General features: G+C 40.0%; 1 protein-coding gene and 1 long non-coding RNA gene across 5 annotated transcripts in view; one reads left to right on the top strand and one right to left on the bottom strand.

Annotated features, from left to right (window-relative positions):
* Positions 1-25582, bottom strand: part of atp8b5b (ATPase phospholipid transporting 8B5b) — a 210306-nt gene that overhangs the window by 124907 nt on the left and 59817 nt on the right. For 3 of the 4 annotated variants that reach the window (XM_069924290.1, XM_069924291.1, XM_069924292.1), the window contains 4 exons: positions 21951-22012; positions 21652-21724; positions 9513-9583; positions 6256-6338 (listed from right to left, as the gene is read on the bottom strand). In XM_069924290.1, the coding sequence (XP_069780391.1) occupies positions 6256-6338; positions 9513-9583; positions 21652-21724; positions 21951-22012 (289 nt within the window). Of the gene's footprint in view, positions 1-6255; positions 6339-9512; positions 9584-19223; positions 19519-21651; positions 21725-21950; positions 22013-25582 lie in introns of those variants that run through there. The other variant, XM_069924294.1, reaches the window with a different exon arrangement.
* The window catches only part of LOC138757255 (uncharacterized), a 701670-nt gene continuing 694436 nt past the window's right edge, over positions 18349-25582 (top strand). The window contains exon 1 of the long non-coding RNA XR_011353459.1: positions 18349-18677. This is a non-coding gene — a long non-coding RNA (uncharacterized lncRNA). The remainder of the gene's footprint in view (positions 18678-25582) is intronic.

Below are 25582 nucleotides of genomic sequence, written 5' to 3'. Positions count from 1 at the left end.
ATTAAAAAATGATGCTAAATTCAGGGAAATAAATTGAAGAGTGACCAAAAGCTCAAAAAACACCACAGAAAGCTTACTTGAGTCAGAATAATATTCTCCAGCAATGGCCACATTGTTATTTCTAGAATATCATAACTTAATAAGGAAGAAGCTTGGTCCTTGTAGTTCAGAAAAGGACAAAGCAGAACATGAAATAAACTGTTTTGGAGAACAGAAAATAGTGGAGATATCAAAATGTTGCATTTTTGTATGAAGTTAGTATGTAAATTCTAGCTTCTACATCATTACAAGCCTGGCCTATGTGGCTCAATAATTCATCAGTTCATTCTGCAGCATGGCCACAGTCATTTAAGTTGTGGGCATGCAACTTGCAAATAATAATTCCTAAAGCCTGGAATCATAATGAATAGATTTTGCCCTGAACTTAGGTCTTTCCCTCACACATTTCAATGTAGAGCACAAAAAGTAAAACAGTTAAGTATCAGACCAAAACTGATCTCAAGAAGCTACGGTGAAAGGAAAACAGGTCTAGGTTATTGATTATATTTGGAGTTTGGGTTAGGTATTGCTTATTTGCTCTGGTGAAACCTGTGAATACCCATTGGGAAGGTAAGTATTGGGGCCCAGTGACCAGAAGTCTGCTCATGGTGAATCACCAGGTTCAGAGGTGAGATAAGGGCTTTGTTATCAGCTCTCATTGTGCGGAAAATTATGAGTCAAGGGTTGAGTTGCGAGTTGGGAGCATAAGATAGGAGATAGAATAATGTGTGGCCTACTTTTCTGTGCAAGTTAATTTGGAAGATTAACATATGGGGTTCAGGAATCACTGCATGGAGAGAAACATATGCATGTAAAAGACTTATGGAAATCAAAAAGTTGTAATGCTGTAATTCTGAAATTAGTACAGGAAAGACTGGAACACTTAAAAGATAAGACATTTGGGAAAAAAAGAATTAATTTTTCAGGTCAGGATCCTGCATCAGGACAAGAACGGAAACATGGACAAACATATGGAGGAGGTAAAGGAACACAACTTATCATAGAGATATTTAGAAATCTGGCACTGATAAAGTCTTCAACTTGAAACATTAACTGCCTTATTTCGATGGATGCTACCTGATCTGGTGAACATTTCCCACATTTTATGTTTTTATCATGAGCTTTTCATTAACAGTAGTAGGGAAAGTAATGTAAGGAGGAGGAGCATACAGGCAAATAAAGAAATGTTCCAAATCTCAGGTTTGGATTTGTTCATGGAGTTCCTCTTGAAATTTCTCTGCTGTGGTGCAAACTACATTAAAACGAGGTCCGTAAGACAACTCAGAAACCATTGTAATCACGTTCCACAACAGGAAGGTTTTCATGTGTGTTGCCCTAAAACAAAATTGCCTTTGAGTTCTAGGTTGTGTTCTGTTCTTTTACATTCATATTATTTCTATTCTTATCCTCCATTGAGCATATTCTAGCAGTTTTTCATCTGATCTGTGTTTATCTTTTAGCATTTTTATCCTGAGTCTGTCATAAAATCATGTGAATCCAATATCCTTTGGTGAAGAATTCCATTTATTTATGATTAGATTTATAAAACATAATACTCTGTGTGATAGTACAGATTCTATCACCAATGTATATATGTACAGATGCTAGCGTAGGATGACTGTGATTGGCTGAGAGCGTAGCCACACCTACTGGCAGGTCTTAAAGGATTGCTCCTAGCCAGACCAGGTCATTCTGGACTGGTCGACCTACTTGTGATATGCTCCAGTCTTTTAGTTAATAAAAGCCTTGGTTTGGATCAACAAGCCTTTGGTTCTTTCAATGCGCACTACACTCTGTTAATTAGCTTCTTTACATTTGTCATACTGTTAACTTGTACTTTCTGCATTATTCTTTAAGGTTTTGCACTAAATAGCGTTCCCAGTAGAGATCAGAGATATATTGGGGAAGCCAGTATATTGTAACACTACTTACAAAATTGGAAATAATCTCTGCCAGCAAAAAAGACTTTTAAAAAAATATCAGTAATATTAATCAATAGGAATGTTTAACTGGATGATCTTATTACCATCAAATATAAATGAACTGTTCACAATCCTCAATTTTCTCAGAAATTTAAAAGCATAAAATACTCTGTAACCATTACAATCTTCTAGTTATATTTCTTACATTCATATAAAGTAGTTGTGGGATCAGAAAGGTATTAAATTAGTAGATTGTTATGAAGCAGGATATTTTATTTCATTTCAAAGAAAGAAAGAGAAATATGAAATCTCTTCGAATACTCTTTTTCTTATTATCAAATTAAAGCCCAACTGTTGGATAATTTTGGGCATACATACAGACTCAATTTGAAATTTTACTTACTAGTGGTGGCAAGAAAGGATTTATATCTGAGAGGTATGCTTTATTGTAGAATAAAATACTTAAGCCGGATGTTTATAAATCTAAATTAAAATGGAAAAAAAAGATTTGTCCATATCTATTTCTCAGGATGATTGGACGAATCTATGTGAGGATAATATGACTAAAATTGTAAATGTAAGGTACAGATTGGTTCATTATAATTTTCTTCATCAATTATATTTAACCCCAGAGAAATTAAGGAAATATAAGTTTATTTCCTCAGATTTATGCTTTAGATGTCATAAGGAAGTTGGTTCTTTTTTACATTCTACTTGGTTATGTGAGACAGTTAAACCTTTTTGGGCTAGATTTAAGGAACTTTTAGGATCTAATAATTGAACATTTCATTTGATCCTTTAGTATTTTTATTGGGTTATATTAAGAAATTAAGTTTGGAGTTAAAACTCAATAAATTCCAAATTGCTTATTTGAGATTGGTTTAGCTGTAGCTAGAAAATGTTTGGCAATTACTTGGAAAAATGAGACTAAATTAAGTATTCAGAGATGGCATTTAGAAATGAGATCTTGTATTCCTTTGGAAAAGATAAGATATAATTTATGTAATAATTATTCTTTTTTTGTTAAAATTTGGAGCCCTTATTTGGATCATATGGGGTTGAATTATTAATCTTTTTCCCACACACTGATGGTGTTGCTCCGAACCATGGCAAATAATTGAAGAGTTTTATGTTATGTGATCTCCTCCTCTTTTTCTTCTTTCTTTCTTTTTCTTTCTTTCTTTCTTCCTTTTTTCTTTTACGGTAGTTTAGAAGGGGGTGGGGAGGGCAGGGTGGGTTAGGGTAGAGGGTGGGGGGTTGCAAGGGGTATCATTTATAAAAATATAATGTATGTATTATGTCTTTCTTATTGTATTTTTATTGTATGACTTATCATGATTAATAAATAAAATTTTCAAAAAAAAACATTCATATAAAGTCACTCGTCTGAGTGCAGCTGGTACCATGTAATCCAGTGCTATGTGTTGCATGGTCAGGTGGTCAGTGATTAAATTGACTCCACCACCAGGCTTGCCTGTTGCAGAGGGTATCTACGCACCCTACAGGATGAAAAACAAGACCTGTCAAAGGGCAAATGAACCCTTTTGTAAGGTCAACAACTATCTAGCAAACACATGCCATGAAGTGAAAAAAGTGCATCCCTTGCATTGAAGTTTGGTCTGGCCATTCACTGCAACAGAACTGCCCCCAGCTGTCTTGGATCTCACCATGCCGCTGGATCTGGAAGGGATGTTGAGAGGGTGGGTCTGGACTTGGGCAATCCCTACTCACCTAAATCCATTCACGCACACGCTGTTCCTTTCGGAGGAGTGGGGTATCCTCATATCAAACCCCACAAACTGACTGAATGGAACCATCATCATCCTATAGGATGAATACCCAGATGAAGAAGGAAGTGTTAGAACATAGAAGGTGCAGCTCAGGAAGAGATCCTTTGGTCCATAATGTCTGTGCCAACTGTGATATCAATTTAATCTGCTCATTTCCTTAATTCTCATGTGCTTCTTAAACCTTGCTAACATATTTGCTTCCACTGGTAGCATGTTCCAGGCACCTTTAACTATTCAAAAAAACTTGCCTTATAAATTTCCTTTAAATTTTCCTCCTCTCATCTTAAACCTATCCCCTTTTGTATTTAATATTTTCACCTTGAGAAAAAGACTCTCACTATGCATCTCATAATTGTGAATACTATTGTCAGGTAATCACTAAATCTTCCACACTCCAGAGAAAACAATGCACGTTTTGTCTAACTTCTCCTTATAACTGATACTCTTTAATCCAGGCAACATCCTAGTGAACCTGCACCCTCTCCGAAACCTCCACATCCGTCCTATAATGCATATACCAGAACTGCACATAATACTCAAAATGGACACTTACCAAAGTTTTATGCAATATGACTTCCCAGTATTTATACTCAACACCCTAACCTATGAAGGCAAGTATGCCGTACATTTTCTTTACAACTCCATCTACTTGTCTTATCACTTCCCGAGAGCTATGAATTTGCATGTCAAACTCTGCCCCGCGGGCCAAATTTGGCCCGCGATATAATTATATTTGGCCCGCAAGATTATATCAAAAATGTATTAGAGGTGGCCCGCTGGCCGCCGCGCCAGTATAGCACATGCACAGTAACCGCTGTGTCCCAGGGTGAGAGAGAGAGAGAAAAATCCTGGTCCTTGAAAAGTAGTGGTGGGTGGTTTTATAAACATGCTGTCGTGTCCCCCTGCCCACCCGCCCCACCGCAGCGCGCCCTGGCCGGTGTCAGGGGAAGCCAAGGCCGATTCCCAGTGCCCGGAACCCCAGTGGCACAGCGTTTCTTGGAGCTGCAGATGGAGTCAGGATGCCGGAGGGAAGATTGGGGCTCCCCGCCGGGCGATGGGGCGCCGGCCGCCCTGCACCTTCCCACCGGACCAGCGGCGGATGCCCGGAGTACACGTGAAGAGCGAGGCTGGTCGGGCAGGTAGAGTGGAACCCCCCGCCAATCTCGGGAGTGGCGTGTGCTGGATCGGGATTAGCCTCGTTCACCTGCTCCTCCACCGCTGACCGGGATCCCAGCGCAGTCCTGAGCGCGGAGACTGCCCTGGAAAGGTCCTGGGACACCGGCACGGAAAGAAGAGCAGGGTCCGTAGAACATTACAGATCAGAAACAGGCCCTTCGGCCCTTTGACTCTACCTCGTGAAAACCCAACATTGGAGAAACTCAGCGGGTTAAACCGTATCCTTTATCCAGCAGAGAGGTACCTAACAATGTTTGGCCCTTGATTCCCGCCATCAATGTATGAGCGAAAGTCTGTGGTTCTCGTAAAAACACCAGAAGGGAGAAACTCAGCAGGTCAAAGGGGGGTCCGAGAGAAACTTAGCAGGTCAAGGGGGAGGGGTCCGGGAGAAACTCAGAAGGTCAAGGGGAGGGGGTCTGGGAGAAACTCAGCAGGTCAAGGGGTGTCCGGCAGACACTCAGCAGGTCAAGGGGGGTCCGGCAGAAAATCAGCAGGTCAAGGGGGGTCCGGGAGAAACTCAGCAGGTCAAAGGGGGTCCGGCAGAAACTCAGGGGGGGGCCTGACCTCGCCAGGACCGTTGCCCACTCCCCCTCCTTGCCGCAGGCCGACCCGTGACTCACGGTGACGGGGCCGCTGATCCGCCGAGATGCTGCCCTGCAGCGAGAGCTGATGCCCCCACACTGTCGTTGTCCAACCCGATCGCCCGCAAACCCCGCCCTCCTGCACACAGGCCTGAGTAAGTATTATGAACTTTAATCTCAGGATAAAACGATCTTCCAATAGTTTCATGTCACAGTGATAAATATATTCCTGGTTAAAAATGGTCCTGCACCTGGATACAAGCTCATTAGGCATAAAACTTGAAAAGTGTGTAAATCAAAGGATATCTATACCAATGGAAAAAGGGCATGGCAAATAACCCTGCTAGAGTTCATGCCCACAATCAGTCAACCATTTGATTGTTTCAGGAATCATGTTATTCTCAGATTTTACTATTCGACAGCACACTAGCAACATTTGACAAATCCTCTATAGAGAAATATTATTTATTGAATATTTTATTTCTCATTTGTTAATGCTTCTGGAAAGAGTTTATCCAAAACTATTATTAAACATTTATTTTAATAAGAAAAAGTTTAACATTACATATGTTGAAAGAAGAGAAAACATGCAGATTTTGTTGAAAATTTTCAATAAATATTTAGTTTGGCCCTCGACTTAGTCCAAGTTTTTAATTTTGGCCCTCCGTGAATTTGAGTTTGACACCCCTGTCCTAGGTGTATTTTTTTAATATTTATACTATATATTTTATAACAAAACTAACATACCATCAAAGTCTGCCAAAGCTTTGGTATTCTCTCCCATGTCTGAAGTGACTGTTAATGCCTGCTTAACTTTCAGATTTGTTTCACTGTAATAAAACAAAAAGAACACTGAATATTATAAAATTGTCTTCCAGGAATTATAATGAGAATTCAACACTTTGTTAATGTTCTGGAAACTGGTCTTGTGAGAAACATACAAATAGATGCAGTGCTGTTATGACTTATTATACCACCAATATAATACCATTTCATTTGCAGAAAATTAGCATAAAAAAGTATTACAGTAATCTGCATGATCCAATTTTAACTCTATGTAAAAGAATACTCAAATTATCCAAGTTAAACTTGTTTGAATTGCTGAAGTGAAAAAAAAGGACACAAGTTAAATGTTGTTGATACAGGCATAGACTGTGCCTGTTTTAGAGATAGCTCTCTGGATATGAGGTGAATTTTTCTAATGGCAGGAAGAAATACTTTGTCAGTGGAAATAGTTGCCTTGTGGTAAATGGCGACAATGTTAAGATGTAATTTTACATTCAAAGCTACAAGCATTATAATAATCCCAGGAAGCATTAAAATTAACTAAAATAACTCACATTTATCTTCAACCCTCGGCTCTTTCAATTGGCCTTAAAAAGCCTGCTTCATTACTAATACAGTACTATTTTATCTTGCATCTGCATACAATGTGATTATACATATCTTTACATTGCCATCTTCTAAGGCAAAACCAACCCTCACCCTCAACTTTTTGCATTATCTGTTAGACTAATGCTAATATTTTTACTCAGAGGTCTTTTCCTACTACCTAAGAAGCACAAAACACCATGAAGAGACAGCAGCAAAGAGAGGCTCACAAGGCTTCACTGAGCTAGCGATAGAGGAGAAGGTAATGTTCATCAGTGGAATTTTGTGAGGCTTGGTCAAGGGAAAGGAGTCTCCAATCTATCCAGTGAGGGCATAAAATAACAGAGCGTCACAGGTTGTAAAACGTTCATTCATACTGGCCTGATGCCAGAAGAGTGATGGTTATTTCTAAAACATACTTACCTCCACAGTTCAATTAATTTCCTTCATCCTCTTTAAGACTTATTGGAGATAGCCCAGAGCTCACAAATAGAAATCACTTCCTCAAAGAATGAGGTATCACCCCCATGCATTAGTTCAAATATTCTCCTCTCCCTGTTAAATATGCTCAGATGTTCAACTCTCAACTGTAAACTCACATCATACACAAGAGTAGAAGTAAATGATGAAAATAATACATTAATAACTGGCCAAATAATGCTCTTTCTTCATCTACAAATTTGCAGAAGAGATCACCATTGTAGTCTGGATCTCAAGCAATGACAAGATGGAATACAAGAAGGAGATGGTCTTGTGGCATGGTGTCAGGGCAACAATCTCAACCAATGTTGATGAACTGGTCATCAACGTTAGGTGAGTGGAGCATATATGATGCATATATCAAGGGTGCAGAGGTGCCAACGATAATGATAATGCCAATGAGTTACATACATTGTACAATGTTTATATATATATATATATTTAAATTCTTATTTCCAAACAGGTATTTGTTAAAAAAATGGAATGAAATGGATTAAAAAGACAATAAATACATAAGATAGATAGAAAATAAATATTCCCAGTAATTCTAGTGACTTGCAATAGAACAGATGTTGGAGCAGTTCAAGATTAATGTACTGATGGGAGTTTCAAGAGTCTTGATAACCATTGGAAAGAAACTGTTCTTGAACCGAGAGGTGTTGGTTTTCAGACTCCTGACCTTCTGTCCAAAGGTAGCAGTGAGAAGAGGTTATGACCAGGATGTGGGAGTTCTTTATAATGTTGGCTGCCTTCTTCAGGCAGTGCCACATAGATATCTATAATGGACAGGAGGATGATGCCTGTGATGGATTTGGCTATGTTTGCTACCTTCCGCAGCCATCTTGCATTCCTGAACACTTGAATTACCTAACCAGGCTGCAATGCAACCAGCCAGTATATTTTCCAAGGTGCCCCTGTAGACGTTTCATAGGTGTTCAACTCCTTAGAAAGCAGAGGCATTTGTGTGCCTTCTTCATGGTTACCTCAATGTGCTGGCTCAAGAAAAGTTTTCTGAAATATGCACTCCCAGGAATGTGAAGGTTCTGCTCCTCTCCACCTCTGTTCCATCAATGCAGATTGGCGTGTAGTCCCTCAGCCTTTCCTTCCTTAATTTAACAGTAAGCTCCTTAGTCATCATAAAGTAAGCTCCTTTCCCATCATAAAGAACTCCCACCACCCTGGTCATAACCTCTTCTCACTGCTACCTTTAGACAGAAGGTCAGGAGTCTGAAAACCAACACCCAACCAAATTCTTCATCTCCATCCTACATTCTTCCAGTTACTCAGCCAGCAATGTTTAAAGTTTTTAGGTCCAACGATATTGACAGTAAGGCCAACAAAACACACCAACGCCTCTATTTCCTTCGAAGCCTAAAGATATTCGACATCTCCCCAGTATCTATAACCAATTTTTATAGATGCACTAGAGAAAGTATCCTGTATCAGGAAAAAAGTGTAGTGATATCTACCTCTGTAACTACAGGAAGTGCCACATTTGTGCTCATACCTCCTCCCTCACCACCATTTACTTCAGAGTAGAAATTCAGATCTGGTCTAGCTTATATGTGACACAAAATAGTTCAAGGAAAATTAGGGATGGGAGATAAATGCTAGATTCATTAAGGACACTAGATTCTGAAAATGAAAATATATGTGCTGGTAAAATACAAGCAGGTAAAAGTTGGCAAATAGTCCAGTGCAAAACTCCATAGTAGATGGGAAGTGAGCCAGTAAATTAAAACAAACGCATGGTTGAGAGAAGATCAATTTACAGTTAATTATAACTTATAGGGAATCAGGAAAACAGCAAAGCAAGAAAATAAAAAATACCTGTCAGGTAATCACTATCTAGTGATGGGGAAATCACAATTGATGTTCATTTCCTTTAGTGTAAGGACCATTGCCTGGCTCTTACGAGGAGCAAATATTACTTGCCAAGCATGTTCTCCTATTCTTGCTGCACCTTTCTCAACTGAAAGGAAGGCACCAATCATTTTAAGTTTCCTTCCTCTTTAGTGGAATTCAATAATGTAATGAATTAAATCATGTCCAAGAAACATTTAATGGTAACTAAAATTGTACAAATTAATTAGCAGACGAAGTAATGATAATGTTACCACACTGAAACGTGCTTTAACTCTGAATCCACTTACCCATCAAGCTCAGCTGTCTCAATGTAAATCAAGCCATATGGTTCACTGCTTGATAACAGGAGCAAGTCTGCCTAAGTAGAAATAAAAAGATTGTTGGACCTATAATTTGTTGTATAATTAACAATACATTAATCTCATTATGTTTTATATATAATAAACTACATTGTGACATATTAAAAGTAAAGATAGTTGCTCTTTATTTTCAGCTTTTCATTTTTTTATCTTTCCTTTCTGGATGATTTTCCTCTCATTCTCATATTCAGATTTTAAAACTTCCTTGGTCATGTTTGAACAAATCACTAGTAATAAGAATTGCCGAAGGTAGGCAGCGGGCAAGATATCCCAACAAGTTATTTAACAGGGGCAGCAGAAACAGAAAAGCAGTAGAAAAGTTTGATGAACTATCCAATGATGCTAAAGTAAAACTGTTAGCCCTATCTTATATCATTCTCCTTACTGCCTGGAAATAACATTGGTTAGTAGCCTTCTGTCCTCTATCAACACTGTTCTCAATTTACTGCAGTACTAATCAATCTACCTCCAAATGCAGAGAATACAACATTTTAGAAAGCTAAGGGGAGAAGATGTCAGAGGGAAATTTTTGATGCTTGGAATGCATTAGTTGGTGGAGGCTGGTCCAAAAAGGACATTTACGAGACTCTTAGATAGGCACGTGGATGTCAGAAAAATAGGAAAAATGGCTGTGAGGTCAGGAAGTATTTGATTGTTGGGTAGGTTTACATAGGTCAGGATAACATTGTGAGCTGAAGGAACTGTACTGTGCTGTAATGCTCGATGTTCTAACACTCTGGAGCTAATAACTTTACTATTGACACAATCCTAAAGACCGGGAATCATCTTCTATCTTATCACGCATATCCTCAAATATTTTGAAACAATAATTTCATATCGTCTCCAAAACCAAAGAGAACATCAGGAGATTAAAGAGATGGGTCACATCAGATGAGACAACTAAATTTAACCCTGCATACGTGATCATTCAAAATTCTGCTGCTCTTACTCTAACCCAGGGGTGGCCAACCTTTTAATTTTTTAATTTGGACATACAGCACGGTAACAGGCGACTTCGGCCCACAAGTACATACCAGGGGTGTAGGTTGATTAGGCGGCATGGACTCCTGGGCCGAAATGGCCTGTTACTGTGCTGTATGTCTTAAATTAAAAATTCAAGGGTTGGCTGCCCCTGCATCCATACAAAGTCCAGTCATTCATAAATGTTATGCTTGATTTTAATATTCCAATATTGATATTGCAATATTTCCATGAACTTAGTCCCTAAAAATACATATAGCTTTGCAACTTTTCCAAGGTGTCTACATTCCTCTACTTCTAATTTTTAAAATATGCAACCCCCACTAGCATGCTTTACATCTGAAATTACCTGCTTAAATCAACCTCACATTCTCGTAAACTTCATATTTGACTAAGCAGTTAATCACTTGTCTCATCACCACTTCATACAGATCAGTACTCCATTTTCTTTGCTCTTGTGAGGCAATATAAAGGCAAATTGCCTTGTCATTTTGTAACGCTCTTCATTATTTTACACTCTTTTCACAGAAGTCATTACTTCCAACAAATTATAGTTAGTTGTAAAAGGCACTCATCTTTTTGCATACCTTCACAGAAACAAATTGGCTGTCATGCTTCTTACAATGCACTTGTGACTATATTTCAATAAGATTATATTGTCGTTAGTGAGGTCAGAAATCTGCCTTCAGTAGTTCATTAACAATATTCCAGTTTATATTTAGGCAGCAGGAAAACTGCATAAACACATTAAAATAAGCAAAAAAGAGGTTGATTAGACACTGCTGAAGTGATTTGGGTTCAATAATATGGAAAACTTTATTTAATATAGACTGTACAAAACAAGAAAGATGTGTTTGCTCCCCGTTGTTGATCTACACTTTCCTAGTTTTAGAAATTGTTTTCTTGACTATTTGGTAATGAAAATAATTTCCCACATTTGCTAACTAGATTGTTCATATGTTTCTATAGTTTTATCAGATCCCTCATAATTGCCTCTAGTCCAAAGTGAATAAAACTAGTTACTGTAGCCTATCCCTGTAACTAAAGTTCTTGGCATCATTCTAGTGCATTCTCTTCTGCACCTTCTTTATGACCTTCACATATTATCTAGAACTAGACATAATATTTTAAAATTGTTAAAACATTGTCCACAAAGATCCATCATAATTGCATGCATTCTATGCCTCCATCTAGAAAAATAATGTATATTTTTTTAAAAAGTTTGAGAGAGAAACATTACATATTAATTAATTATATAGCTTTCAAATGAGGCAATACAGAATATGAATCACATAGAATTTTCCAAAAAAGTGAAAAATCTATATAAGAATTTCACCTTGTATTCTAATATTGAAATATACATTGTGATTATCTAAATAGACCAATCTCTTCTAGTTGTAAAAATAAACAAAAATAAGAACAAAAGCAAAAAAACATTTTTTAATCACTGGTCCACCATCTTCAATTATTTTTCCATTATATTTAGTCCACCAGCCCATTTTATCTTGGTTCTTTTTTGTCATTAGGTGTAGAGCTCATCGAAAGAACCAAAGACTTGTTGATCCAAACCAAGGCTTTTATTAGCAAAAGACCGGAGCTCTTCACAGGTGGCCGACCAGTCCAGAATGATCCGACCTGGCTAGGTGTGGCTTAGCTCTCAGCCAATCGCTGTAAGCACAGTCTAGATACAGTAACTATATACACTATGTACATTGGTGATAGATCTGTACTATCACATTAGGTAACAATGGACACCAAGAAAAAAAATTACTCCCCCTACCCTTTCCATGCTCCTTTCGTAGTGTTAAGCAGTGGGATGGCCTTGTTGAAAACTGGCTTTAAATGTTACATCCTCACAGATTTCCCTGTTCCATTGTATCCTGTTGCATGATAATCACCTATATCTTGCATTCTTGAAGCTTTTTTTGCCATAAAGCTGGTGGCAAAGATGGTCCTTTCAATGCTGCCAGGCCAGCCAAACAAGCAGATTTCTTCTAAACTAAAATCTGATCCTCAGTCTCAAATCCACTATATCTAAACCCATATCCTTCCCCTTGCCTGATGTCCAAACCTCTGACCAACTTGACCTTCGAAAATATTAAAGGATAAAGCAACCAGTTTTCATTGAATTAATTAATTCCAAAGATCTGTAATCCGACAAGTGAAAAAAAGGCTTCAACTCTGGCCAACCCCTCAGTCTAAGAATAGGAATCAATAAAAATCCAAATGCTGGAAATCTGAAATAAAAACACAAAAAGCTGGAAACAGCCAGCATGCTAGACAGCATCTAGGGAAACAAAGGTTTGTTTAGTTAAAGACTGTCAGAATTTACCAAGAGGTTAAAAACCAGATTGAATGAAGATTACTGAAACATATTTGAATAAAAAGAGAAAGAGAATTAATAAATGCATTATAATGTAAAGATATTTAAAATAAATGGAGGTTGTGGCAAACCGTGCCACTCCATTATCAAACCGGTGTCTGTAGTTGCAGGCCCCTGCAGGATCAGGAGTTCCGAGAGGCTGGAGGCACAAAGAACCCTGGGAGGCGCGTGATTTCAGAGGTCAGGTCATTGTGAAAATGCACCAAATATAATTACTTAAACTCCTGCGAAGATTCCATTAAAAAGTTCTGTTGGTTCAGCTCACAGACAACTTCTGTGGTCCTTTATTCACTGCACCTCTCGCTACATTGATGACACCCGACAGTCCAAACGACATTTTGAACCTCACTATGGATGTGCAGAATGCCGTTGCACTCAAATTTCCCATCTTTTGGTCCTCGCAGCCACAGGACTGGTTGAAGCAGGCTGAAGCCCAGTTCCATCTATGTCAGATTAACGCTGACACAACAAAGTATTACTACATCATTGCATTGCTGGATCAAGACACCACGAGGCGTTTTGTCGATTTCTTTTGCCACCCTCCAGCCAATGAAGCTATCAAAATCTTGCTCATGCATATTTTCGGCCTTCTCCGACACAACAGGGCAGCATGACTTCTCCATATGGGCAGCCTAGGCAATCTCACTCCTTCCGAACTAATGAACGAGATGCTCATGGATGAACACTGTCTGCTTTTTGAGCAACTTTTTCTCGAGAAAATGCCAGAAGACATGTGTTTGCTGCTTACAGACAAAGACTTTAATGGCCCCTGTCACTTAGTAGCCCATGCTGATGTGTTGTGGTACACTAAGCAGCATGGTAGACTTTCAGTTGGGTGCATAGTGATGCCTCGGCAAAGGGTGCAAACCCTGGCCACTCCGGATAGCAGTATGGTGTCAGACTTGACTGGACGCAGCACAGACAGGGAGCAGTGGTCCTATTACCATCAGAGATGGAGAGCACAAGCCACTGCTGCCGTCCCCCACTGCCAAATTTTTGACTACCATGCATATGTCCTCTGACAGATGTAAGGTAAAAACATCATGAGATGGGACCGGAGAAGGAGTCACCCAGTACTAAGGAGTAACAGGATGCAGGTGTGACCTTGTACGCTCAAGATAAGTTTGGCACTAACAAGCTGATGAGCAGCAGACTAACAGTGAAGGGTAGCAACAGCTTATTCATTGAACAGTGTAATGGTATGATAATTTACTAAGTGTGTGTCCTGAGGTATAAAAAAACACCACTTGCTGATATCAGGAGAATGCGCCTTCTCCAACTAACACTGTTAGTTGTAAGTGTTACAATCCGGTAATAAAGAACCTTGATTTCGACTCAGTCTGGTGTCTGACTCACTCATTCTCGAACAAAGCAGACCTAACAATTTGGTGACCCCGACGTGATGGGTGAGTGGACACTAGACGACGGTTTCTGTTTTTCATGACAATCATCTCAGCCGGCTGACAAAAAGGTCCAGAGAAGCCTGTTTTAACAAAATTCTCTCTCTCTTAAAATCTTTATGATTGTCAGTAAGAACTGGAGATCGGACAAATTTGACGATCATAATTGAAGGTCGTCACCTGCCAGGATTGTAACACGTAAGTGTTTACAGACAAAACTATAAAATTCCTTAAGGTGTTTTAGTGACATTTGATAAGTGCTTCGTCGACAAACTACTAGAGTTTAAAAAGTCTTTATTGTGACGTTGCAAAGTCAAATAGAGTGAGAAGGTGGTCTAAGAACAATTGGGGACCTGAGTTTTCTGCCCTAAACCGGTTATTAAGAGGAGAAATCTCCCACGTGAAGGTTGGGCTTTGAAAGAAAACGAAGGTTCAGGCTTATTGGTCTCAATTGTATAAGACTCGCTTATAAATGTCCGGTAGGTATGATAATGTCTGTACACTTGAAAACTTAAGAATTTATTTCCCAAATACGCCATGGTGGAATACCACAGCGGACATTAGAGACCTTGAGATGACAAAAGAGTACTCAGAGATGCCTGCCTGGTGAACAAGGGCGACAACCAAAGACTGCAAAAGCTGTGTCCGGATCAGGTAGGAGATATCAATGAAAAAGTTGACAGAATCTTAAGAGACATACGGTTTATTCAAAATATTTTTGACAAGTTAAATGAAGGTATTTCCAGCATCACCAAGGAGATAAAGTTACGTGAATTCATAGATTGGTACGGGGAAACTGGACAAAAATATAGCCCAAAAACTTGGTTTCCTAGTTGTAACCTAACTTTCAGACCTCTTTGGGAAAACAGAGAGTGGAAGACGAGCAATCAGAATATACAGGACAGTCTGAGGTCCACCGGAGGACCAGACTTGGAGAATGTTTCACTAAAAAACTTTTGTCATCCAGCCTGCAAGGAGACATTTTTAAAGGCGATTTTTGTTAACATAGATCCTCTAAACGGACAAGAACCTAAATTAAGAGAGGCATTAGGAAGCAACCCCGCAGCAATGGCTGCACAGTTGCCTGCTAACCTTTGACCAAGTTATTAGGGAAATTAATCAAGAATTAGAGAAGTGAAATACCAGTAAAGAGGCATTGGAGAAACAAAGAATTCTCCGAAAATGTGTAGATCGCTGGAGGAAGATGGGGTGGTTACCCGGGAGCGCCGAGATGTTCCTGACAGGTGAGGGAAACAAAATTCTAAAGCGTAGGGTCTTAGATAAGCTGGAAGAAACAAAACACAGAAGGGAAAGGAAAAGTGCCTGTTTCCGGTTTACAACCACGAAGTGCCCGGGTTTGCTCTCTCCCTCCCTCCTTTCCCCCTCCCCCCTCTCTCTTCTCTCCCCCTCTCTCTCTTCTCCCCCCCCTCCTCTCTCACCCACTCCCCCTCCCAATCTCAATCTGTGGCGGTGCTGCCCTGAAATCCCCAGGTGGGGCAGGGCAGAGAAATAGAATTTGGTTTTAATTTTGTGCCCACAATTCCAGCTCCGCATCAAATGGGATCCTGTTTTATCCTCTCTCCCTCCCTCTTTCCCGCACCCCCATCATTGTGGGATCAGGGCAGACGTTGTGGGCTGACGTGTAGCTCACTCAAGGTGGGAGGGAAGGAAGGAGTGGTGGGAGACCCAATCTGATCCAGACCAGTGATCACAGGATGAGAACCTTTTAAAGGTGTAACCATGAAACGGAAGTGTTAATCTGAAGACTTTTCTCCCAGTGGGGCCAGTGCAAGGCATTTTCTCTCTCTATCTCTCGTGGTCTGTGTATCTACCTCTCTATCTCTTTCTCTCGCTATGCTCTCTCTCTCTCTCTCTCTCTCTCTCTCTCTCTCTCTCTCTCTCTCTCTCTCTCTCTCTCTCTCTCTCTCGCTCTCTCACACAGTCTCTGGATGTATGTGATGTCATGTATGTACTCTGACAATAAATCTCTCCGACATGATCTGGTTTTACGGAGACTTGTCAGGCCAGTCATGCTTCCCCGGTCTCTAAGCCTAATTAAGGTGGCAGGCCATTCCCTACAAATCACAAAGGAAGGGAAAGGAAACACGGCGGCTGACAGAGCAGCCAAACAGGTTACTGGATATCAAGAACCTATACAGGGGATGATTCTGAGGTCCCATGGCAAAAAAGAGGAATTAGAGAGAAGAGAAAATAGTAGTAAGTTGAGTGACCAAAAAGAGAAGGAGGGAGAGGGACCCCCACCAAATATTGAACACCTGATAGAAATACAGGAAAAAGCTAGCCCAAGTGAGAAAGAGGAATGGATGAAACGCGGTGCTACACGACAGGAGATCATCTATGACAATCAGACAGTACATGTCTGGCGCTCCCCGATAGGTACGATAGTTGCCCCCCGCCAATTACTTCCGCTATTATTTGAAGAAGCACATGGGCCGACTCACATTAGCGCCACCAAAACTTATAATACGCTTAAACAACATTGGTGGAATCCCCACTTACGCAAGCACATTGACAATTTTAGAGCTGAATGTACTATCTGCAATGGGCATAACCAAAGGATCACCTTACCCCACCCGCTTTTACGATTTCCAGTACCGACAGCCCCATGGAAAGAGATCTATATTGACTATACAGATATGGGTACTGACCTTAGGACAAAAGAAGGATACCGATATCTCTTAGTGGCGGTAGATAGGTTCTCACAGTGGGTGGAGGCTGTCCCAACGAAGAGGGAGGATGCGGATAGTGTAATAGGCTAGCTGACACGAGAGTTGATACCCCACTACGGGGTCCCCAGCAGAATATGCTCTGATAATGGGTCCCACTTTAAGAATGAGCTGATCCGACAGGTTGAAGAATACTTAGGGATCAAACACCGTTTCGATAGTGTCTATAGGCCTGAGAGCCAGGGGCTAGTAGAAAGGGCAAACAGGACGATAAAAAAAATTAGGTAAGGTTTTGGGTGGGGCCAGGTTGAATTGGGTCGAGGCATTGCCATTAGTACTGATGTCTATGCGACAAGAGAAGGCCAAAGATACCTTCCTGTCACCACACGAGATTCTAACGGGTCGACCCATGCCCGGTCCAAAGACTGATCCAGCCTGGGTAAAGATTTGGGAAGAAAGGGAAGTGGAACTGGACCATTATATGCAGATGCTGGGTAATATGGTTGCTTTAGTTTCTCAACAGGTGGCAAATGCAAATAAGGAGAACCCGGACACTGAAGGAGTTCCAGTGAAGGAGGGAGACCTGGTGTATATCCGTAAACCTGGGAAGGTACATTGGACTGAAATTAGATGGACTGGACCATACACTGTTACCGCCGTGACAGATAAGTCGGTAAGAATTGACAAACCAGGGGATAATAAGTGGCATCATTTTGCCTTTTGCTCCAAGGCAAAACAACAAGTAGCGAGTATTGGAAAATATGATGAGACTCATGTGGACAATGCCGAGGGCCCTATGGGCATTCCTGCTGATGGGTTGCCAAACAAGCCAACAGAGTAGTTCGGATCCATGCGGGGCCAAAGTTATTCTGAAGATAGATAAAGACAAGGATAGTACCTTCCAGTTTGATCTATGCTGCACTTCTATCTCTAATAACACAGGGCCAGATGGGTCACTCACTAAGGGGCTGACAAAACTTAAGGCATTGGCGAAGGAATTAAAAGCCCAATCTGGAGTCTCTAACCCTGTTTTGTCCTGGTTACATGGAGTGTTTGGGAAATGGGGCACAATGTTGAGACAACTTTTCCTACGATTGTTCATTTCTGTATCCATTTTTATCACTTGTGGCTGTTGTTGTATTCCATGCATTCGAACGTTGGTCACGATGACCATTGAGAGAGCCTTTGCCAACCGCGATGAGCTGCCTCCAAAATATCAAGCTCTACAAGCTACGGTGCGGGACTATCTCACGTCACAGGAGGCGTCAAAAATTGCTGAGTCTGATGGAGAATGTGACGGGGAGGAGGGATTATAAAATAGATTGTAGAACAAATATTATAAAATAGATTGTAGCACAAATGTTAACTTTTATCTTAACTAATTACTAATGCTTAGAAGGGATAGCTAGTTATTTGCTTGGGGGAAAACGGGGAGAAAACTTGTAAACAGGCAATGGGATTGGGGAAACAGATGGGGGGTATACGCTAAAGAGGGTTTGGGGGAGCCCTCGCCCACCAGCCGAAAAACCCTGTGAACAGAACCCGTATAGAGCTTGGCAATAATAGGCGAACTAATGTAACGCGGTGGTAGCATAGTCAGGGCAAGATTGTCCTCTAAAGAGGACAAAGGAGGGATTGTAAGGTAAAAACATCATGAGATGGGACCGGAGAAGGAGTCACCCAGTACTAAGGAGTAACAGGATGCAGGTGTGACCTTGTACGTTCAAGATAAGTTTGGCACTAACAAGCTGATGAGCAGCAGACTAACAGTGAAGGGTAGCAACAGCTTATTCATTGGACAGTGTAATGGTATGATAATTTACTAAGTGTGTGTCCTGAGGTATAAAAAAACACCACTTGCTGATATCAGGAGAACATGCCTTCTCCAACTAACACTGTTAGTTGTAAGTGTTACAATCTGGTAATAAAGAACCTTGATTTCGACTCAGTCTGGTGTCTGACTCACTCATTCTCGAACAAAGCAGACGTAACACAGAGGAGCTCAATTTACGTCCGGATTATGGTCCACAATTGCACAGTTGCTGGACACGCAGCTACATCAGTCAACGCCCTATCATCACCAGTGGAATGTTTTCACTGTCATATGAAAATACCTCTCATGGCACATCTTAAAGGACTAGATTAGATAGATGAACTGCCTTGGGTATTTTTAAGTATCTGTACCAACCTGAAGGAAGATCAAGCTACGTCCTTCGCAGAATTGGTTTACGGAGCTCCCCTAATAGTCCTGGGGATTTCATTCCAGCAGTACGTGGGCAGCAGGAGCAGTACTCACACGCTTAAGGGAGAAAGTGGGTAACTTGTGTCTACCCACTACCCGGCATGGGTCTATGACTTCATACATTCCACCTGAACTCGAGGACTGCATTTATGTATTCCAGTGCAGGGATGCACACAGAACACTATGGCTATATGAATGTCTTTTCAAGGTGGTACGGAATGACAGTTCCACATTTGTTATAGACATTGGCAGCAGGCAAGAAACAGTTTTGGTAGATCGCCTTAAGTCGGCATATGTGGACCTAGATTAGCTGGTATGCGTGGCATGCTCCCAGTGCAGAGCGTGTCCGCCAACCCATTCTATAGGTGTCACCTCTGAAACTCCATTTCTGGCAGGGGGGTGGGAATATATGGCGAACCATGCAGCTACATTATGAAACCAACGTCCATAGTTACCACCCCTGCAAGGTCAGGAGTTCCCGGTGGCTTGGGGGGCACAAAGAACTCTGGGAGGGCGCGCGACTTCAGAGGTCAGATGATAGTTGTAGCACCCCAACTGTAGCTATTTAAACTCCTGTGAAGATTCCATTAAACAATTCTTTTGGTTCAGCTCACAGACAACTTTTGTTGTGCTTTATTCACTGCATACTCGCTACAAGGTACCACTTATGATTTGATAGGTCAACCCTGAACCTTGGCATAATTTTAAGGATCACATTAAAAATAGACTACAGTAATATTATAACTGTATGATTAATAAAGAAGCCATATTGTAAATACATTCAAAAATATAGTATTAATGGAGTTATGGATTAAGGAGAATTGAGAGTAGAACTTCTTACCTACATCAGCTGGAAGAAAAAGAATATAAAAGAATTTAGAAAAGATTGGCTTTGTGGGAAAAGGACAGTATTAAACAGATGACAAAGGTAGGGATAAAAAAAAGGAAAGGGAAAGCTCTGGAGGTTAGCTGGGAGAAAATGTTGGGCTAGATTGTGCTCCATTCACCCTGTTGTCCATGGCAATCTCTCACTTTCATACTTCATCTTCATGCCTCTAAGAGACCAATCAAGCAGGAGGCCTGGCTGCCACAGACACCCAGCAGGCCACAGATGTTCATGTGCCAACTAGGCCTTGAACAGTAGATCCAGCGACCCTGCCCCAGACCATTCTGATGGCCTTTTAACAAAGGCATTTTTAAAAAGTTCAAATCCATTTAATTAAACAAACACAAATATTTAAAAGCTGAAAAAAACACCTTAAAGTACAAGTAATTATTTTATAAAATAATTAAATCAGAAAAATCACACTTTTCAATTGAATTGGCTACATACACTAGATTTCTTATGGTGTAAAAACTATGAGGTATCCAGCTTCTTAGCTGAGTGCTGGATCCAGTGGAAGGTCATGAGATCAGATCCACTGCCAGATAACCTGCAGCTTATTTCATATTTCAATATTGCATTCATAAGTACAGAAGTCAAATAGTACCTGATGACCCAGGAAGAGGATATCACCACCAGTTCTTCCCAGAACTGCTTACAAAAAGTAAAAAAGCTTAGTCTCAATGGTGACAAATAAAGGGAAGGTATGAGGACAGGAGCTGGAAGCACTATTTTGACAGGGTAAGAAGAAAACAAGTGAGAATGAACTTAGAAATAAACAAAATCACAAACATTAATTGAGGAAAGAAAATTGGTACGCTGCGCGACATTAATGACACAGCAGGGTCACGCAACATGTGAACTGGCTCATGGAGTCGCAGGCAAGCCCGCAGCCTGGCGGCTGATGTCAAAAAGGTCACAGGAGTCACAGGTGCCATCGGGTTCAGAGGGATTTAATGGCATGCAAGAGTTCTATTAAAGTCAGTCTTTTAACTCTGCATAGTTCTTTCACTCTCTGCGTGCCTAGTGTGACTACACCGTATTTAAAAGCCAATTTGGTGTCAACCAATAATTGGCCAGATTTTAAAAAATATATTTTTACACCTTACCACAGCAAAACTAAAATGACTTGATTCAGGTTGGTCGAACAGTTATATTACCACAAAACTAATGAAATTAAATTGCTGTTTTAGAAGGGCAAGATATTGGTTAAGGAACAATGTTGATCTGAGTTGACTGAGGAAAGCCTGCAAATAAAGATTACTACAAGGTTGTTACTGTTTTATAATTCCAGATGAAAAATGACTAGTTAGGCATGTCAATCAAGGAAATTAAATGGAAGGAATAAGAAATGGACGAACGGATAGCAAAAGATAATCCTTTGTCATTTCCTCACAATTTTCTCTGCAGCAATAATTTTGGTTAATGATGTAGGCTTGAAAGTATTAATCCACTGGTGAACGGAAGAATTAAATTTTAGTTGCAACTTACAGTAACAAATTGGTTATTCTCCATTTTAATTATGTCTCCCACTTGAACATTCATCCATTTTTTTCTTTGCAACCTACAAGAAAATAAAATGTGTGCTATTAAATATTCAAAGCAGAAAGCATACCACTGGAGTTGCAAAAGATTGCTTGTGCTATTTTGTTGCATGCATTATTCTGTAGGATACACACAGAAATTGAAGTTCTGTGGAAGGAATTCAGTCCCAAAAAATTATGAAACTAATTTAGCTCTCATGATGTTTCCCATAAAAATAATTTAAACACATTATGGGCAACACTTACTTTCCATCGAGGAGAATCATAACATCCCGATTGTTGACTTGTTTGTCGCTTTTATATCGGTGCTGGAAATTCAGAGAAATTATAAAATTAAGCTCTTCTGAAATTCCTGAAAAAGGGGAGCTACATTAATCCATTTTATACTTCAATATTATAAAATTTATCTGTGAATTCAAAAGATAGCAATAATAAACAAAGTAATATGAACACGAGAAAGAGAGAAGCCAACGACACAGGACTTTTCATAGTTATCAATGTTTACAAATATATGATCAGTTCTAGTTTAAGCTATTTTAGCAATTTAAATTTAAATAAAGAGTGGAACATCAGTAGGGTATAAAACAGACTTCTATTATGTTACCCCCACCATAAATCTTTGTCCGCGAAGCCAAGCCAAAGAAAAGAATTATGTTAATTGAAAAGAAATACAGTCCAGCTGCTCTATTTTTCACCAAAGCTGAAAATTTAATCTAATATTTCTTAACCATGAGATATAAAATCCTATCAGCAGGAATTGGTATTTTTTTGATCTGTGTACAGAAGGAAGCCATTATTCCATTGAGTTTTGCAGACCAAACAACAGTTCAAATTCTCTCACTAAATTGTCCTTAAAACAAATGAAGCAGTACAGTTAAACAGCACCAATTATTTCGGTGTAATTTTGGTGATATCTGCATAGAATTTGCATGTTATGCCTGTGATTGTATGGGTTTCCCCAGATCTCTTGTTTGCTCCTACATTTCAAAAACATGAGGGTTAGCAGATTAACCTGCCACTGAAATTTGTTCTTGTAATCTGGAGAGAGTGATAGTTAGCCGAGTGTGATTTAGTTCTACATATCTGAACAGGTCGTACCTGGCCACAATTTTAATAAAATTGTAATGCGCGTCGAAAGAACCAAAGACTTGTTGATCCAAACCAAGGCTTTTATGAACTAGGAGCATATCACAAGTAGGTGGACCAGTCCAGAATGACCTAGGAGCAATTCTTTAAGACCTGCCAGTAGGTGTGGCTACACTCTCAGCCAATCACAGTCATCCTACACTATAATCTGTACATATGTACATATACACATTGGTGATAGAATCTGCACTATCCCAACTTGTGTTGTAACTATACTAGAACAGCTTGGCAAGAACACAGAGAACATTGTGGAGCACAAGTCTTCAGTTCTACAACTAACCTATTAACTGGTCCCAGAGCCTTAGCTCTCAACTATGTTTTTTTATTGTTATATAAAATAAAAATTGCTGTAAACTGCTTTCTGTGAGGGTGAGAAGCTCAAGAGGAACCCAAGACATAATTCATCAGAATTATGGTGGAGAATAGACATATAATCAGGAAAATAAATATTATATTATTTTTATAAATAGAAGAGGTGGAGGAATGTTAAAAATATTTTTCCATTGATGGCATTGCAACCAACAGTTTTGCAAGAAAGAGATGTTGCAAGAGTGATGCAGAGGATAACACATTAAAAGATGCAGGAAATCAGATATTGGCTATGGCTCTGAATTGTCTTTTGAAGCATTGCCACTTTTGTTACATATGCAAACAGGCAACCAAGTTGTGTTAAGGTGTAGCCCTCAAATATAGAAATTAAATAACACATTACATTATCTCATTTGAATGCTGATTGAGCTAAAAGTATCAATGAGCATACTTGCACTGCTCTTTTATTCCCATCCTATATGTTATTTGCCATAGAGGAACTTTAAATCATCTTAAATGAAAAAATAACTCCTTCAGCATTGCATAACAGTAACAACCTAGTGACTCTTGCTTAAAATCTCTGTCATAGAATCTGAAAAAAAAACTAGCTGCTATCTAAAATTCCCCTCAATTTAATGCAAACATCCAAAGTTGACATCATGCGCAAACTGAAAATAGTGAACGGGATAAATTTTTACAATCATTCCCGGTAGGATTTTTTTTGTCATCAAGACTAAGACCAGTTGTGGTTCCAAATTCCATATTTGCACATATGAAACATAAGCAGAAGTTTGCAAGCCTGCTTCACCATTCAATATCATGGCTAATCTAATCTGGTCCTCAAGACCTTCCAGCTATCTCCCATTCTCCTTGACTCCTTTCATAATTTAAGTGACCATTAATATGCCTACTATATAATAAATAATTATGCCTTTGCAGCTGACTAGGTCTAGAGAATTCTAAGGATTTGATATTCTCAGATGGAAGAACTTCAGAATCAGAATTTATTGTCATGAACATGTCACGAAATGTGTTGTTTTGGAGCAGCTTCATCAGAGTGGAAATATTGATAAAAATTTCACAAAAATAAATAAATTAGTGCAAAAGTAAGAGAAAGAGAAGTTGTGTCTGTGGTTCATTGTCCATCAGAAGGCTGATGGCAGAGGTGAATAACCTGTCGTGCCACTGAGTGTTTGTCTTCAGGCTCCTGTACCTCTAATGGTAGCAGTGTGAAGAGGGCATAGCCTGGGTGGTGAGGGTCCTTGAGGATAGTTTCTGCTTTCTTAAGACACCACCTCTTTTAGATGCCCTTGATGGAGTGAAGTCTGATGCCTGTGATGTTGCAGGCTAAATTAATAACCCTTCGTACCAGACAGTGATACAATCAGCTAGAATGCTCTGCACGGTGCATGTGTAGAAGTTTGAGACTCTTCAATGACATACTGAATCTCCTCAAACACCTCACAAAGTGTAGCCGCTGGCGAGCCTTCTTCGTGATTGCATTGACGTGGAGGTTCCAGGACAGATTCTCGGAGATGTTTACACCCAGGAATTTGAAGTTCCTGACCCTCTCCATTACTGAACCCTTGATGAGGACTCCTTCATGTTCTCCTGACTGCAATCATCTCCTTGGTTTTGCTAATGTTGAGTGCGAGGTTGTTGTTGCTGTGGCACCACACAACTAGCTGATCTATTTCCTTCCTGTACGCTTCCTCATTACATGAATAGACTGATGAACGTGGTATAATTGGCAAATTTGTATTAGAATTGTGCCTAGCCATACAGTCATGAGTGGATAGTGAGTAGAGCAGTGAGTGATCCTTGTGGTGCATCCGTGTTGATCATCCATGAGAAGGAGACATTGTTTTTGATTTGCACTGACTGTGGTCTTCCAATGAGGAAGCCAAGGATCATTTGGAGAGGGAGTTGCAGAGGCCCAAGTTTAGAAGCTTGTTAACTAGCACTGATGAAAGCTGAGCTATAGTCGATGAAGAGTAGTCTGATGCTGTATTCTAGATGATCCAGAGCTGAGTGGAGAGCCAGTAATATTGCATCTACTGTGGAGCGACTTTAGTGGTAGGCGAATTGCAGTGGGTCCAGATCTTTACTTGGGAACACATTAATTCTGGCTATGACCCACCTCTCAAAGCATTTCATCATAGAAGATGTGAGTGCAACTGGATGAAAGTCTTTGAGGCAGCTCCCTCTGCTCTTCTTGGGCACCAAGATGATTGAAGCAGGTGGGAATCTGATTGCAGCAACGTGAGATTGAAAATGTCTGTGAACACTCTGGCTTGTTGGTTGGCATGGACTTTCAGTACCCTGCAGGTTGCGAATCTTTTGATTCATCCACAGCTTCGGGCTAGGATACTCTCAGTATGTACACACTCATCCACATAGATCTTGAAGGTATGGCATATTCA

The sequence above is a fragment of the Narcine bancroftii genome, chromosome 3 (genome assembly GCF_036971445.1).
Source record: "Narcine bancroftii isolate sNarBan1 chromosome 3, sNarBan1.hap1, whole genome shotgun sequence".
Taxonomy (NCBI): Eukaryota; Metazoa; Chordata; class Chondrichthyes; order Torpediniformes; family Narcinidae; genus Narcine; species Narcine bancroftii.
This window is presented reverse-complemented; position numbering and strand designations above follow the sequence as displayed.